The following is a 17,123-nucleotide window of genomic DNA, read 5'->3' as shown; positions in this document are numbered from 1 at the left end:
GGGGGGGGGGGGGAGGACGTAAATATTTTTTGTCGTTCACTCGCTGAATAATCTGTAGAAATTCTCTTTTAAGATCCTATAGGATACGGTCTCGCGTAACAAATTCGTTTGGAGGATCAGGGATTGCTCTCTTCTTTATATATATATATATATAGACTGCAATGAAATGTCGTCTGACTCGGCGTGCGTGCAATTGTCATTATCCCATGCGTAACTTTTTATTCCGTAGGTGGACGGTAATGGCCTGTACGTACGATGTTAGCCGAGATCCGCGAGACTCTCGCACGTACTTTTTGCCCGTCCGCATCATCCCCGTGAATTTTTCGCACGCGTGTACGTTTGCGTTTTTTGAATCTGGCACGTAGACTTGCTCGAAAGTATACATGACGCAGTTACATACTATGCTGAGGATATGTCATTTTATGACACACGAGAGAATTACGGATATCAGTTAAATGCCGATAAGGCATGCGTGCACATACGAGACAGGACCGTACGTGGTTATCTTTCTTAACGTTGCGAATTTTTTTTTTTTTTTTTCTTCATGATTACGTCACTAACAGTAAATTTTGCGCGTATTTGGACGCTCTCGGGTTTCTCGTTATCTGAAATTATGTTTGAAAAAAAAAAAAAAAATACATTTCTCTAATAAGAAGGTTTGCCTATTGTGTCTCAACGCGCAGCATCCGTATGGACCCCAGTACCTTACTTGGATTGGGATGTCAATTATATTATTCCCACGTGGTCTTATACCAAGACAACGCATTACAAGGATCCAGCTTATTGGGACGTGTCCAGTGAACAGGATCTCGATAACGTATCAGGAAGGCCTCGTGTTCATGGGCATTGCCCTGCCGGGAAATGGTCTTGCAAAAGTGGCAGGCAGTGCATTCCTGCGTGGCAGAGATGCGACCGGGAACCGCATTGCAAGGACTTGTCCGACGAGGACGAGTGTGGTATGCATGCTATACACATTACTAACCCCACAGTACGTCAAATTCGAGTCAGTCAGTTTGGCGCGATGTAGTTCTCGAAATTCACGCTGGGGTCTCGTCGATCGAGGCAGAATAACAGCATTACTTTCCTATTTAAAATATTACTTTCCTAAGTATCTAGCTGCCGAGTCGCATAGTCGAATTGCTGCTGGGTATGTACCACGTGGTTGGCATACGAACGGCGCTGACGGGTGATGGTTGAAACGTTTGACTTTTAGGTTAGGAACTTCTGACTTTTGTCGGACACTCTTTCTTTTTCCTCTAATCTCTCTTCACCCCCTGTCGTCCCTCAATGTATTTATCTCACATCCCACAAATCGTACAGCAGCTGTACTCCCGACCGACCGAACGAAATTTACTCACGTTTATTAGCCCCTCTAATAACTGGCCGCATTTTAATCCGACGTTAATCTCCCGAGACTCGACGCCGAACGTCCGACAGCTCCTGTCACAAATTTCACGTTTTACTCGATTTAATCCAATCTTAATTCGGCGCGCGTCATTCGTCGAATTCTACCTAAAATAATTCAGGCATTCACGTTCACCTCGGTCGCCGTCCTTTTTAGTCCTCCGTCGATACCAACCCTTTAACAGTTGACACATTTTTTTTATTAAAAAATTTTTTTCACTATGTACTTCTGTTAGTTCAAAATTTTTTTTACATTTCGATTCTAATCGCTAACCGAAAGACCTTCGGCTATTCGTTCCTCGACAGTCATTCGCATTCTATGGCATCTACTCGTTCGTGTGAGCTATTCAAAAGGTGCAGTCCTTTCCAAATAATGTCTCATGCATACTGCATGATAACGGTCCTGTCTTCTCGATGATAATTCGCACGAGGAGACTCGCGAATAATCTTAATCTTTCGTCATGACAATAGTCACTGAGTGGCTGACGCCACAAAGGAGCCTTGAACTTAAAAATCTAAAGACGTGCAACTACAGCGCCCACAGGGTATATTTGGCCTCATTGAATTTCAAAAGAAATTCCTTTTGTATATTTCGCCGAAGTATCCGCATCTAAACGTAACGTATTAGAGATTCCGCGTGCGTTTCCTTCAATACAATTAGTATTGGACACTCGGCTTTGTCATTCGATTTCGTTAACGAGTCACGGTGCTGTCTTTACGAGCGATAAATATTACGTCACGTGTGCCGAACAATTATTAGAAATAATCGATGGGACATAATGGGTGGTATTGATTGATTCAAAATTTTACATTCTTTTTTTTTTCTTCATTCTTTTATATATAATTATATTCTGCTTCGATCGACTGCCAATTGTGAATTATTTACGCGATTTTATTAATCGTACTCGAGACATTTCTTCAAATTTACATACTTCATTTATAACGTACGTCAGTGCGCAAGTGATTCGCGGGCAGGCGTAACCTGCGCGCAGTCAGTTGCACGATACACTTAATTAACATTGAATTATGCTTTCTAATCCTAATCTTAATTGACACTTTATCGGTTGCATTTAGAGAGTATATCTATATTGTACTTGAGGCTGTTACCGTACTTTATTTATTTTTAATAGAACTTTTGTATTTGTATATATATACATATATTGTATATATATTCGTAAGATCAATCATTTCTATCACAGTGTTAACGACCGGTAAAGTGTCCATGCAGCCTGCCCGTTCGCCTGTCTGGCCTAATCAATCTTATACCTATAACCGTATGTTTGATTAAGCATGTTTATCAGCCTAAATTAACACTTCTTTTCTTCGCGCATGCTCATTGACGATTTTCTTCGACGAAAAAACAAACACGATTTTCATCGTACACACATATGCTGAAAATACTAAAAAAAAAAAAACAATCGCACGACTCTAAAAGACGATCAGGAATGCCCGTCGGAGACGAGCTGGTATTGCAAAAATGGACTCTGCATTGCAAAGGAGCTCCGGTGCGACGGACATAACGATTGTGGAGATTACTCGGACGAACAGTGCCGTAAGTCGTAGTTCATCGTATTTTTGGGAAGTTGGCCATTTTTATAAATATTTCTGCCTTCACTCCTACCCTCCTCTGTTTGTACATTCAAATTCTGAGACCACCTTCTTCTCGGTCGTGTTGTGCCATTGTTGCCGTCTCGTGTCACGTCTACCTATTACTTCATTGTTACTACTGTTATTATTAGTACTGTGACGTCACTTCTATGCGTATACCCCTAACGTGGGACTCTCCCCCGGTCGGAACCTCCGGCCGAAGTTCTGTGATGTCGCTGCAAAATATAGCTTCTTTCCGCAGGAGGTAAAGGAATGATTTATTGATGGTATATTTTTGACGAGAGCGAGAGAGAGAGAGAGAGAGATAAAGATAAAGGAAGTACAATTTTTAGATACGCATTCTAATAAGTGAAATAAGGACACGTCTTCGCAATATAGCATTTGTATGTGAGGAAAAAAAAACCTTTGAACATTCGTTTCACGCTGGATATATGTCTCTCTGTCTTCTTCTATTGAAAAACTGTCAGATTCTTTATTTTCCTTGGTATATTAATTTTACGGCTCATTCAGATCAGATTAGATGGGTATATGCTTTCCTGAGCTTATCGGAATGAAAGCACAGATGCTTTTATTCGTTTCTTCAAGTTCTCTCATATCATTCTCAGGATTGTACTTATCACTCTGTCTCATTCTATTCTGCCTTTCTGTCTCTTTCTCTCTCTCTCTCTCTCTCATTACCCATTTACATGTGCTTTCGCGTGCTTTTGCGAGCTTGCCGAACACGTTCAATTATGTCTACGAATAAACAGTAGATAATAAATTCTCCACTCACGATCGGCTGAGCAACTTCACGTTATGAAATACCCAAAGCCGATTCAGTTCTTGACGTCATTCTCCTCCGCCATTTTGTCGTCCACTGCACGTCCTTATTCAATCCTTTAGTTCTATCCACACGCAAAACATGGTGCCCTGTTCTTTTGTCACGTGACAATGTGTGTCTCTCTCTCTCTCTCTCTCTCTCTCTCTCTCTCTCTCTCTCTCTCTCTCTCTGTAAAAACGAAAAAGGTGGATTTCTTGTAAAAAGTCTGATTTTGTCAACGTCTGAATTTGTTCGTCTTCAGGTCACGGATATTATGGACGTTATTTTTCTTCTCTACTTGAATCCTAATCGTTAGGCTACGTCGTGTCTGTTTCTACATCAAAGTTAGCAGCGATGCAATTCTTACAGCATGCAGGTCTGACCAATTCGAATGCGAACCTGGATACTGTGTCCCGATGAGTCGGCGCTGCGACAGCTACAGGGACTGTCAAAATAGTCGGGACGAACTTGATTGTTCGAACAACCACAGTACGAATCACCATTAACAACATATTAAGGCTGTAACAGGCCAAGACACCTAACAATAAGTATTGATATACCTAATACAAACAACACGTACCTTACCGGGAATACGATATTAACTGATATAACTATATAGACGGTTTGTGGAAGAGCCACGCATGCTGCATATGCACTTGCATCAGGTAACGGCATGATTTGCAAATCGGTCAAGAAACTCACACGTATTGGGATTTTGCGTAATTCAGTAATATTTTTAATAGTTGCTCGAGCATGTGGTTTATCTTTAATGCAATTTCGTATCAATCACGCCGTACGAGAATCGTATGCAATTGTGCATAGGGTAGAATATATTTTTTTTCAGGGGTCATCTTCTCTTTAATTTCAATGCTAATGAGTCACCCGACAAACGTATATTCTAATTGCCAATCGAATATAGGTAGAAAACGAGAAAATTTGCTGTTACGAATCATCGATATTGAATATTTATATGGTTCTTACTTTTACAGTTTTTTGTTTTCTGTATTTGAGTCTTAAATTCAATTTTTTTTTTTCGGCGAAACTTTAAGGCAACTTAAGTCGGTCGTTTACTTTCCGAAGCCAGTTTTGCGGGAAAACAGTCGTTTTACGTATAAGTTGGAAGGTAGAATTAAGAATACTGCGTGTTTAAATTTTTTTCATAGTCGATTAGGTTATCGATTAGGGCAATTATTAGAATTATTTATTTACGTTCGCCTGATAGGTGTATCATCAGGACCCGTTATCAGAATCGTTAATAATTAGGCAATTCCCTAGTACATAAGTATACAGCTTTTGAAAAATTTTACTCTGCTATTCACACGTCAATGAGAGTCAAAAATTTTACGAAATTCATAGTTTCATAAAGTATATACAGTTTGGCAATTCTCTAATAAATTCGTCGGTTGATGTTAATTACTGTCCGATTGCATCTAAAGGTGCAATGAGAAATTTGACAGAATGGAATCTAATGTAATAGAAAAATTATTCGATATTCTGTTCGAGAAAAATAAAAATGTAGATTATAATTTTGACGACTTATAACGTCAATCATAAATTTCGAGTCCATGTTTGTTTTTGAAATTAATCTGAATTAATAATATTTCATTGAGAATCACTAAAGATATTCTAAGAACTCCAATTCACATCTTTATTTCTATCGAATAATCGTTTTCCAGAATTATCAATTATTTTCTAAAATTTATTAAAAAATAGCATCAATGACATAGTTTCCCGGTCGTTTGTTTAAATCACAATCATTTCCCTCTTCGTCAGCTTGACTGCATATCCTTTAATCATAAACATTTTTTTTTGATCCCCCAATATCCTACAGCGAGGTGTAGACCGGATGAGTTCGAGTGTTCAAACGGAACGTGCGTCAGCCAAAGTGCAAGATGCGACGGACGCAACGACTGCTCAGATTATTCAGACGAGCGTGACTGTAATGGTATAAAAGATGTTTGATTTATTTATTTTTTCTCTCTATCTCTCCCATCCTCCTCCGGCATCGTTTCATCGTCATTGCTCTCATACGAAAACACGTCGAGGATCTATAAAAGAATTTCCAATGGACACTTTAACTCTTGCATAATATTTCCCATGGTTTTTGTTCTTTCAGTAACAACATGTAGTAGCGATCAGTATCGTTGCATCGATGGAACTTGCTTGAGCATCGACAAAAGGTGTAACGGAGTGCAGGATTGCCGTAATGGAGAAGACGAGAGTCAATGCGGTGAGTTTACTGAGTCATCACACCAAGAAGGTGTACCTTTACATATTAATACCTTTAATAGAGTTTCTTCCTACAACATATTTTTAGGTGATCATTCGATTGCAACGATAGTCCAGGCCGGGACTATCGTGGTATAAAGATTCGTATAACTGAGAATCTAGGCACTTTTTAATGTTCCTACATTTATAGGATTAAAAGTGTCATTCGCATTTACGCACAGTTATGTCGCGAATTTCATAATAAGACTTTCAGGATATTTTAAAGATATTCGTGATCCAAGTTAATATAGGTAATTATCATTACCTCCTAAATGATATTTTGGTGAACAAAATTCGAGTATACCCGAGTTATACAGTTTCGAGGTTTTTCCTGGGTTGGCAAAAAAAGTCCTAAAAAAAAAAAATGAAAAGAAACAACCATCAGATTGCAGTCTAGCCAGCGTACGAGAAACCTCGGGAAACTCGATACTCCTCGGTCACGCTCGGCGTACCTTTCGATATTCCAATCTTCAACCCTGACCGAAAGTTCATATCGTTCTATTTTTTTCTTCGCGACCCCCCTGCCCCAACGCCCTCCATAAAAGTGTCGATAGTCATAAAGTCCCAAAAAGCCAATCATCGCGAATAAAATTTCAGCACGATGATATTTCCTCAAATCATCAATCCAAAATTCGTGATGACGCTCGCTATGGAGGTTAATGGAATTTGAAAACTATTTTTTGATCCCAATTACTGCCTCGCGTCTCATTATCGCCATGTTCCATGTTGTCGCATAGTATGCTTTGTCGTGGCTGCGAATCGCTGATCATCATCCGCAAAATACTTTGGCTAGTAACCGATATCGATAGATCAATAAACATTGATCGATCGATCTCAATTATACACCCGCTAGAGAGTTTACATTGAAGAGGTTATGGGTTTTCCTTTAATCGAGCCTTGCTCCTCCTCCCATCCCGGGAAGCGGTGCCTTGGCTAGTTATCTTATCAGCTTTATCAGTGCGGTGTGTGCGCCTTGTGTGGAGCAGGTTGTGCGCCGTCGGAGTTTCGCTGCAGTGACGGCAGCTGCATCAACGACGAGTTGCAGTGCAATGGTGTCAACGAGTGTCCCGACGGATCCGACGAGAAGGATTGCGGTAACTATGCCATCAACAATCGTAGAGACATTCAAGACTTCAGACATTCAGACTTTAGATTTTTCAGACTTCAGACTTCGGACACGTACCCTTCCACCCATCACTTCGATCCTTACACGATTTCATGCACCTACGTATATACCGTATAAGCATTGTGGCGACTACGTCATATCCTCCCGGAATCTATTAGAAATCAGACACGTACTTGTACACGTGGATATCAAGTACCACTGACTTGGCGCTGATGAAGAACCTTAATCACCCTCGAGCACCTAGACTCAAGATGTTCCTTTCTCGCGGAGGCTCTTTCTACTTCAGCGTCTATTTTGCGCGGCTTCCGCACCGTGAACACTCGCTGTTACAGTCCAGCCACTTGTGCACTGGATCGTTCGAATGTTTTTATGGTTAATTGATATCGATATTCGTTTGCACTAATTAGTTTATGGATTTTCATCAGCGCCTTGATCTTTTAGGCTTTTCTTTTTGGGACGTTAACGTTGTACGGCAGATCGAAGGATTTTTAGTATTGAAACTTGTTTTTTGTAGTATTTATTTATGGTCCGGTGAAGATATGACGAATTTGTCTGGTTCATTCGTCGTTACTCTTTATACTTCATTTTCATGTATTTTTTTTTTTCTTTCTCACGCATCTTCATCGATCGTCGTATAGAAAAGTCGGCGAGGCGACATTATTATAATGCTGCGAGGTTCAGGAACATCACGAAACAAGAGGCTGATTCTAGATCGGGCCCATTGTGGCAAAGCGATACTTCTAAGCGGATATTTCCAATGTATTCGAAACCCGGTAGGGATTTTAAGGACAGCACGATCGGGTTATCGAATGTCAATAACGATAAGACGATATTGCGACACATCCTCGACGCATTCCCTGAGCTTGCTAAGTCGAAACGTTTTAATCGAACGAGGAATGCCGGTTTTCGAAAAAGCACGCGGAAAGGTGTCGATCGACAATCAAATGTCACGTCAACTAACGTTACAGTCGACGGATCGAGAAAAGACAACGGGATGGAATCGGAGACTTTCGCTGGTCGGAAATTGGCGAATGCGATTGCTGCGGCATTTCCGGAAATCAAGAGGAGGAAACTATCACGGATGAGGAGCACAACGCACTCGCCCAAGGACGACGTGGAGACTTTTGATTTGGGTGAAAAGTCAAAGGAAAAATCGATCGCTCCTAAAGTCGAAAACAATTTTGTGAATTACTTCAATCAACACTTGTCTCATCTTACGCCGTCCTCTGTAATTAGTATCACTGTTAATCCAAAGGAGAATGAAGAGCACAAAAATATGGTAAAAAGAGAAAAAAATAAATTTAATCTTGGTCCAAAAGCTTCAAGCTACTTTGACAGATTCTTGAAAAATCTCACGCCGACGCCTACCGGCACAACCCATGGTTCGGTACTAATACCGATTTATCCATATAATGAAAATGTCATCGACGAACGTAAGTCTGAACGTTATCGGACGCTTAAGACGAAGGAGGTGGAAGTATTTGACAATGAAGAAAACAAGATTTATGAGAATAATTCATATAACGATAGTGCTAAAGTTACTAAATACCCTCTGATAGAAAATGGCAGCAAAGTTGGTTACTACTTAAAGAAATATTCTGTCCCTCTGATTACATCCGCTACGAAAGTATACGATTTTTTGAAGGTTTCGTCCAAATCTGCTAGACAAGAAGGAACAACTGACTCTGTAAGATATAACCCGATAACAAGAAGATATGGGTCAGTGTTCACCCTACCAACTACACAACGTAACATTTATGGAAAAGTTCCCGTCGAATCTTTGCTATTTGCTCCTGAGGGAGGATCGATTTCATCGAAAGTCGTGTTAACTCGAGATTTTGATAAAACAGGTAAAATGGATGTAAATGAACATTCCACGACTGTCAAACAGACTTCATTGACGGAACGAGTGGACGATTGTATATTAGATTGTAACACGTCGGAAGAGGAAACAGATGTGGGATCTGGAAATCATATGGAAAAATCTGGAATCGTTACAGATTCCAGTGGCAATATTGATTCTGGCTTGATCGAATCAGCTGAAAAGATGGACAGGAAATCGAACACTAAAGATTCAAGTAGAGAATCAGATTCCATCGATGTAGTATCAAAGTCTCAGGATAAATCTGAGGGATTGGATAGTTCCTTCTGGGACGTGTCATCTTCAAAATCTAAAGGGAATGACATTTCTAATGAAAAATCTGTATATTCTTCGGAGTCCAAGGAAACGCACGAGGGATCCAAAGAAGATGAGATAGTAGGAGATTCGCTAGATACTCGTGAAAAAAATAGAAACGAAACTAATTTTAAAAAGCATTCCAAGCACAAATCCAAAAAACAGAAGAAGAAGCACCATAAATCGGAGACTGATCTGAGCGAAAGCGTAGAAAAGAATTTTCAAATATTCACGACTACGTCTAATTACGATGATTACGATGAATCGAGAAATGATTTAGGCTACACCGAAGAATCGACAATAACTAGCATAAGCACTCAAGAGAATTTTATAAATTCTGCTGAAACCACCACGAATGCTGAATCAGGTGGGTCAAGGTGGATACATGATAATGATGATATTGATCTGTTTGATTCCCAAACAAAAAATAAGGAAGAAATTTCTCTTATCAGTACTACGGTCAACGATGACTTTTCAGGTACCGAAACGCAAAGGGTTACGACTACCGAAGTTACTACCAGTGACGCGTCTGCAGAAAGTAACGAATTTCGAAAGAGCAAAAAGCAAAAACCAACAATAGATATAGGTTGGTTTCTTGGGCTTGAGGAGGATACGGATAGCGAGGAAGACAAAAGTACAAAGAAGAATAACGAAAAAAAGAATACAGATACCACAAGCAGCACAACAGAATCATTTGGATTTAACTTTTTCAATTTTGGAAATACAGATAACAAGAAAACGTCCGAGACCGATAACAAGAAGAACAATGATTGGGGTTTTAACAGTTTTCGGTCTGATAACGATAAGAAAGATAGCACGGAGTCTAGTTACACCGTTGGTATCACAACAGAAAATATCTGGAGCACCCAGGTTCCAAATATTTTCAAAACTAGTACAGAAGATGATACCAGTGTAAGATCATCGATACAACCAATTTTCGAAGAAGTAACCACAGACGAGAAAATACTGTTCAGATCTCATTACGAAGATTCAACCGATGACGATGAAACATCGAGCGGTTGTAGGGAGGATCAACATTACTGCAAATCCGATGACTGGTGCATCGATGATAACCTTGTATGCGACGGTACTAAAGATTGCACCGATGCAAGCGACGAAACGGAATCTTGCGAGTACTTTGAGAACTTGGATGCCTTGTACAATGATGAAAATAATGATTCGCCGACTGAAGAAAATCAGTCGATTGCTGCAACAACGCCGTTCAACTGCCCAAGTGGCTATTTTAGTTGTGATGGATGGTGCCGCGAGGAAAGTTTAATTTGTGATAAGATACAAGACTGTATGGACGGAAGGGACGAGGAGGATTGCCAAAAGAGGAACGAGTACAAAGGTAGACAACGTAAAAAAAAAAAAAATGAAATCAAGCAACAATGCGGGTCCATGTGTCGTCCGCCTCTCTGCTGTATAAATACAAACGGCTGTTTATGGCTGATAGAAATGTGTGGGGAACTCTGGGTAAATTACAAAGCAAAATGAACTCTTGCCGAGTAATTGTCCTGCGTCTATATGTACGATTCGAAATGAAACTGCGAGTTCGGAGTTGATTCGTTACGTTCAGCAATGGGAATTTCAAATGTATATCTTTTTTTTCCTCTTTGTCCTTTATGGTTTTAATTTGAACTGTACTTACAGTGTGTCACAGTGAAAGCGAGAGACCTGAAGTTGTCGCGGTTTAAATTAGATAATTTTTGATTTCGCACCAAGATTCAGTGCGAATCCAGTAACTCATTTCAAAGGTATAGTACCTTTAGAAGGAAAGGTGTGAAGCCATTAGCATGGGGCAACTTCAGTCTTTACTTTCTATAAGACACAGTATAGATACAGTATAGATATGTGTCACGTAGGTTTATAAAGTTTAAGCAATGTTTGTGAACGCTTTTTTTTTATTCTATCTTCACGTGTACTTTTTTTCTCTCTTGAATCGTAGAATAAGGGTGAATATCTTGATAGTCGGTAGGTCCTTGCTTGAAAGGGCCCTGTAGATGTAAGATATATGAAAGACGGTGAGAAATTTCAAGACGCAATATTGTCGTGCAGTAGTAATAAACTAAAGTAATATATCAGCTGTTAAAAATTATCGCCAAGGCGTTGTAAACTTGTTTCCATGTTAGAGTTACGACTTCCCACTGCATTGCGGAACTCTTGTAAATTTACATCACAGTAACGTATCAACTCGACTAACTCGAAGAGTTAGCCAAGATGGCTGTTAGATTTGAGATTATAAAAAAATATTAAAATCTATAAAAAATTATTCTCACCTTCTTTCAACATTGAAATCGTATCTCACAATGTCATCTCATCTCATCTCATCTTCATTTCTTTTTTTCTACAACGAAAATTCATACCTGTCAACTGTACTACACTGATCACGTTTATACTGTACATAAATGAAAACTACAATATTACAGACGTACGCTTTAAATGTTAGAAGCGCTTAAGTTTCTCCACCTGTAAGAAAAAACGTCATTCGAACAAGGAGTTACAGGAGCTTTTAACGTATTACTTCACTTATAAACTGTGCCTAAACTGCTTTAAATGTTTCTGTGTTTATAGCTTCTGCCTTGCTTAGCCCCAATCGCAGATCCTAACCTCAATATTCGAACCGTTCGCAATTTTTACCATCCATCACGCGAAAGTAGCAACTATTTAAACAAGATCCAAAATGGTATCCCATATGACCTTTGAACGTCGAATATTGAGATACACAACAGGATATGACGATTGAGAACTACAAGGGTATGTTTTACCGTTGGGCCCCGTAGGTATGGCCCCGTGCCCTTCTATGGACTTCACCTGTGGGGATGGCTCTTGCATTCCTCAGAGCTCGGTCTGCGACGGATTCGACGACTGCCCCAAGGCAGAAGACGAGATTCACTGCGGTATATAAATCCTTTCCTTTTGACTTGATTTTCGCACCAGAAAGACACACCAAATGAGAACCATTTAAACTACTTACAATTAGTCTACGGTCCATATAGAAATGAATGATTTGAATAACGATAAAGATTGATTATAAAAAGCAAGAAATGATAATATGATTATCATTATATTAGAAAATTATTCAAATTTTCATTTTTTCTTTCTGCTGACGAAACTCCCTGCTTTGCTTGTTTCCGGATAATCACGATAATCACAGTGCTTACCACGTTGGGCCCAATTTGCTTGTCTCACTTTAAAAAAAAAAAAAAAAAAAAAAAAAAAAAAAAAAAAAAAAAAAAAAAAAAAAAAAAAAAAAAAAAAAGGAACATGTACATACGTCATATTCTTTCGTAAAATAAAATAATGAGCTTCTCTCAACTTAATATCGGGTCCAACGATCGCGTCATGAAAATCGAAAAGTTTCTGTGAAATCTTTAAATATTCATAACGGAAATGCTACGAATGAAATTACGATATTGAATGCTGACCGTGACAGTTTTGTACAGTATCAGAATTTGGAGTTTTGTAATCAGCGTGAAACATTCCGAAACTTTTCGACGTTCTTATCTAACAGTAATGTATCTTGTATAGTTTATGACCCTCCCCCCCCGAGTCCAATACAGCTCCACCCCATTTGACCTGCTATTCGTAAATGATCCAAAGAGCTAGATGCAGACGGTACGTGCATCTCGTTATCTAGTCTATCTATCTATCTCATCTATCTACTTTATCTATATCCTGGTAGACGGAGATGGCTTGCAGAGATGTATTCTCTTAAATATCCATCTAGGACATTCTCTCGTTAAGTAAAGCAGCCGATCTTGCGTGTCATATATGAAGAATAAAAAAAAATTTAGATTTACGCTACCATCGCGCACGGAACAATTTCAATCTACCAATTATAATGGTCAAGTAGTTTAAAGTGTTATGCGAGCTGTATAACGTACTCGCGAATTAATTTGAAATTCTTAAACAAGGTTGCGACCCACGTTCCAATCGTCATCGCTATTAGTATCACTTGTCTAAGGAACGTGGAATTTTTCAACGTCAGGTTAACACTTCCACACACCCTGGTGGTCGTTGCGCGTAATAATACAATGGAGAATAAACATAGCTGTACGAAATAACATGCGTTGCCTAGGCGTACAGTACGAACGTAAAGGTCTGTAAAACAGTTAACGTCTATGGCGAAAACTTATGTATTCATGAGAAAGCACGAACGCCACTGCCAAGGAATCTGACTTGGCTCTGCTGGAAGTTTGAGGGAAAGAAGGGAGAAAAAAAGGGCAGTTGGACTACGGCGTGGCTTGACAAATGGTTTTATAATGCAGGGTCATTAGAGGGTTTATGAGAAGTTAATAGCCGAGTATCGTTCGCCAATTTGCATCTGGTTAGCGAGAATGCGTTTTGCGATTAGTAACGGACTTTTCAATTTTCACGCTTACAAATCTGTTCGATCTTTAGATTTTTTTTTTAATCTCACAAAGAGATCCAGATCGGGTGAACTTTTTTTTTATTTGACTTTTTCCGACATGGAATATCGTAAGACTGGAAATCCGATTCCTTAGTTAACGTTTCGTTCGTTTCTAATGTCTCATACTAATTAACTATTGTCCTTCGGTCATCTTCGCGAATAGCTCGTTAGTATATACGTATTTAAGTACTAGGTCAATAATTTAGTCAGCATATGTTTCCACAGCCATAAGGACAATTGAGAGTATCATACCAGAGCCGTATCAAGGTTATTTTTTTTTTTCTATGAAAAAAATTTAAATAATCAGGTCTTAATTTTTTTTAACTGTTGGTTTACTGAAAATGGACTTTCTCTCTAAATTTGCTTTTACTTGCGTTCACAAACGTAAGTCTCGTATGCATTTCGTTCGATAGGAGTTTTCTTTTTCCTTTTCCTGGTATCCCTTTGCGATAGGAATCTTTTGTACGACGTATCGCCGTTATACCTAACCTCAACCCATTGTCCCGGTGCTGTGTGGCTTCAGCTTCATAAGTGTGTTTTATGCGAATTTCATGACGTAAACAGAACGGGATTGCACACCTACGCAGTTCAAGTGCATCGCGACAGGCAAGTGCATCGAGGCCATCTACAGATGCGATGGAATCTTGGACTGTTCAGATGTCAGCGACGAGGACGGCTGTCTATCGGTTAACGAAACGAATATACACAACAGACCGCCTACCAGTACGCCACTTTGTGTTCCCATTGCTTTTTCAAGATTCTGATAATTGAGATTACATGGTGACGGTCATTAATGTTTATTCAACATTTTTTAATCCTCTTATTGGAATTTTTAACCCTTCGAAGCATCCGCTTTTTCTTACGAGCGATTTATTTGAAATTTTGTACGCAGGGGGTTTCCAAACTCACTAATCCCGGGGTCAAAGTTCAAAAATTCAGAATGGCGGCTTCAATAAGGCCGATCAAAATGCAAAAAGTAGCTTCGTGAAACTTGGTGTTCAAGGTTTTTTTTTTGTCGCTGATTACGAATTTCCGACAAAACTTCAGAAATTACAATTACTTTTTGCATACAGATCCGTCCCATTAAATCCGTAAATTTGAATTTCCAAATTCTCACTGTTCGAAAGCTCAAGTATTTCATGATACCATGTATTCTGAAGAATCAGATTATAATAGTCAGCTAAAGTCAAGCTGGACCCTTAGCGGATGCTGCAAGAAAATTACGCATGACGCTACGAAGAGTTCTCTTGATTTTTCTGATTGTACAAGAAAAAAATATCGAAAGCTCAAAACCGTATCATCATGCGCAACGCTGTTGTAGTCGTCATTGATATCCATCATTGTCATGTTGTAATCATCATGCCGTCATGCTTGCTGCTGCTGCCACCCAAGAATCACCTGCTTTGTATCCAATGCTCGAAGTGTCTAGATCTTGTCTCTACGTCATTATACAAGATTTCTCGCTAATAGCGTGAAATTCTCAAAACCAATTTCTTTCATCGATACCACAAGAATGCTCGTCTACCCCTATGATTTGTATTTTCTGACTCTTACGTTAGGATGTATTTTTAAAAATTTTTCCTTACACCGTTATTACGAAACACGTATACTCCTATTGCTTAAGGGTGCTCGATGTGCTTTTATATTCCTCTTCACAATTATTTGTGCATGTAGACCTATCACCACCGGACGGGGTCACGGAGAAGCCACGCAGTTGCGACCCGAGGACGGAATTCAGTTGCGATTCCGGCACGTGCTTGAGGCTTAATAAAAAATGTGATCGTATCTTCGACTGTATTGATGGCAGTGACGAGAGGGGTTGTGGTAAGAGCTCGAAACCCTCTGTTTTCCTATAGAAACAAAGACAATTATCCCTATCCGTCTATTCTTAGCAGCCACACCTATCCTGTCGGGTCTTAAGCACGGAAAGCGTGCAGTAGCTTCTATCCGATATGCAAGTGTCCAGTAAAATTTGTTCAATCAAGTCCATCGGCGTGGGACGATAATTAGCCAAGCTCCAGACTAAATGACACAATGACGTTCAGAAGGTTACTGGCATATGTTTACACGGAGAGTAAAATTTCGCGAAGTTATACGTTATCCTCGCAAGGACAAAAACGTCTCTTTTTTACTCGTAACTTCGCGCTGTTTTCCATTGGGATCCTTAGAAAATCATTATATACCTCGCAATTACCTAACGTCGTATACCATGGGTATACGTATCCGACGAAAACGGAAGATACACTTACATCCTTACCGATTGGCCGTACGCGAATTTACCAGCAGTCGATATCCACCCTACGTGAGATGTATTTGGGATTAAGTGTCGTGGATCCGTTCCTTCGTTTTATAGGAATCCAATACTGCGCGCTCTGCCAGTCAGCCAAACTTTTCTTACTCTCTTCCTTCCTACCTCCCCTTTCCCTCCCCTTACGCCATCCTTCCATCGGCACCACGTTCTTGACGATCATCTTCCAAAACGCCAAAACACCCCTCTTGGTGCCTCCTCTTATGAGCTTTTGTTCGTGTCTGTCTATATACGTAAAGCCGCCTGCTTTCCTGACGAGTGGAAATGTACCAGCGGTGAATGCATTCCGGAGAATAAGAGGTGCAATGGTAAATCGGATTGTCCCGATGGTTCCGACGAGCATCTATGTGGTAACTATGATACCGTACACGCTTTCGTTTTATCAAGCCCAATTTTTTATCCTGCCTGTAACCGCGATTATTTTCTATCGCTATGATAATATTCGGCATATACATTCGCACTGAGTGATACCGACGTCGGTTGTCCTGCTTGCTGATGACAATGACTTTCCTGATTGATATTACGGATCCTTCTTTATCGCTTGACTACGAAGCGAGGAAGAACTTTTATGGTGCATCTTGATTATGAATATTCTTGAAATTGGGATCTATACGATTCGAATGTCAGGTTGCGTCACGTTGCGCAATCCCTTTGTCAAACACTTTCAATCGAATCGTCACGTTTACCTTTGTCATCTGTTGTTTTTTTTCTTTTTTCCTTTTGCACGTTACTGTACCAACCAGTATGAAAATACCGAAATATGTCCCACGTATTTTATTTACGATTCATCCTGTCTGTCCTCTCTGCGATTAATTCATTGTGTTTATACACGGGAATGCTTTCGGTATTCTGCACCGATAATGAATTTTCTATTATTTATTCGCATGTATCTCAAGTGACGTTTTATAACATCGTATTCGTACCTCGAAGTACGTTTCCCTTTGTTACAATTATGAATCCGCGTACCTTGTGAATATTGAATGGCGAAAAGGATGAAAGTAAAAACTGTTTTTTCTTCCT

The 17,123-nt window shown here is 39.6% G+C and overlaps 1 protein-coding gene across 1 annotated transcript in view; it reads left to right on the top strand.

Moving 5' to 3' along the window:
• LOC107263585 (basement membrane-specific heparan sulfate proteoglycan core protein) overlaps nucleotides 1-17,123 on the top strand; it is a 108,232-nt gene that overhangs the window by 61,644 nt on the left and 29,465 nt on the right. Inside the window, exons 11-15 of the mRNA XM_025080977.1 lie at nucleotides 4,181-4,300; nucleotides 5,643-5,756; nucleotides 5,928-6,041; nucleotides 7,066-7,173; nucleotides 7,844-10,732. Of these exons, the coding sequence (XP_024936745.1) occupies nucleotides 4,181-4,300; nucleotides 5,643-5,756; nucleotides 5,928-6,041; nucleotides 7,066-7,173; nucleotides 7,844-10,732 (3,345 nt within the window). The remainder of the gene's footprint in view (nucleotides 1-4,180; nucleotides 4,301-5,642; nucleotides 5,757-5,927; nucleotides 6,042-7,065; nucleotides 7,174-7,843; nucleotides 10,733-17,123) is intronic.

This window comes from Cephus cinctus, unplaced genomic scaffold (genome assembly GCF_000341935.2).
Source record: "Cephus cinctus unplaced genomic scaffold, Ccin1 Ccin1_scaffold0160, whole genome shotgun sequence".
Taxonomy (NCBI): domain Eukaryota; kingdom Metazoa; phylum Arthropoda; class Insecta; order Hymenoptera; family Cephidae; genus Cephus; species Cephus cinctus.
Note: the sequence above shows the minus strand (reverse complement) of the source record. Positions and strands in the feature narration are given on the sequence as shown.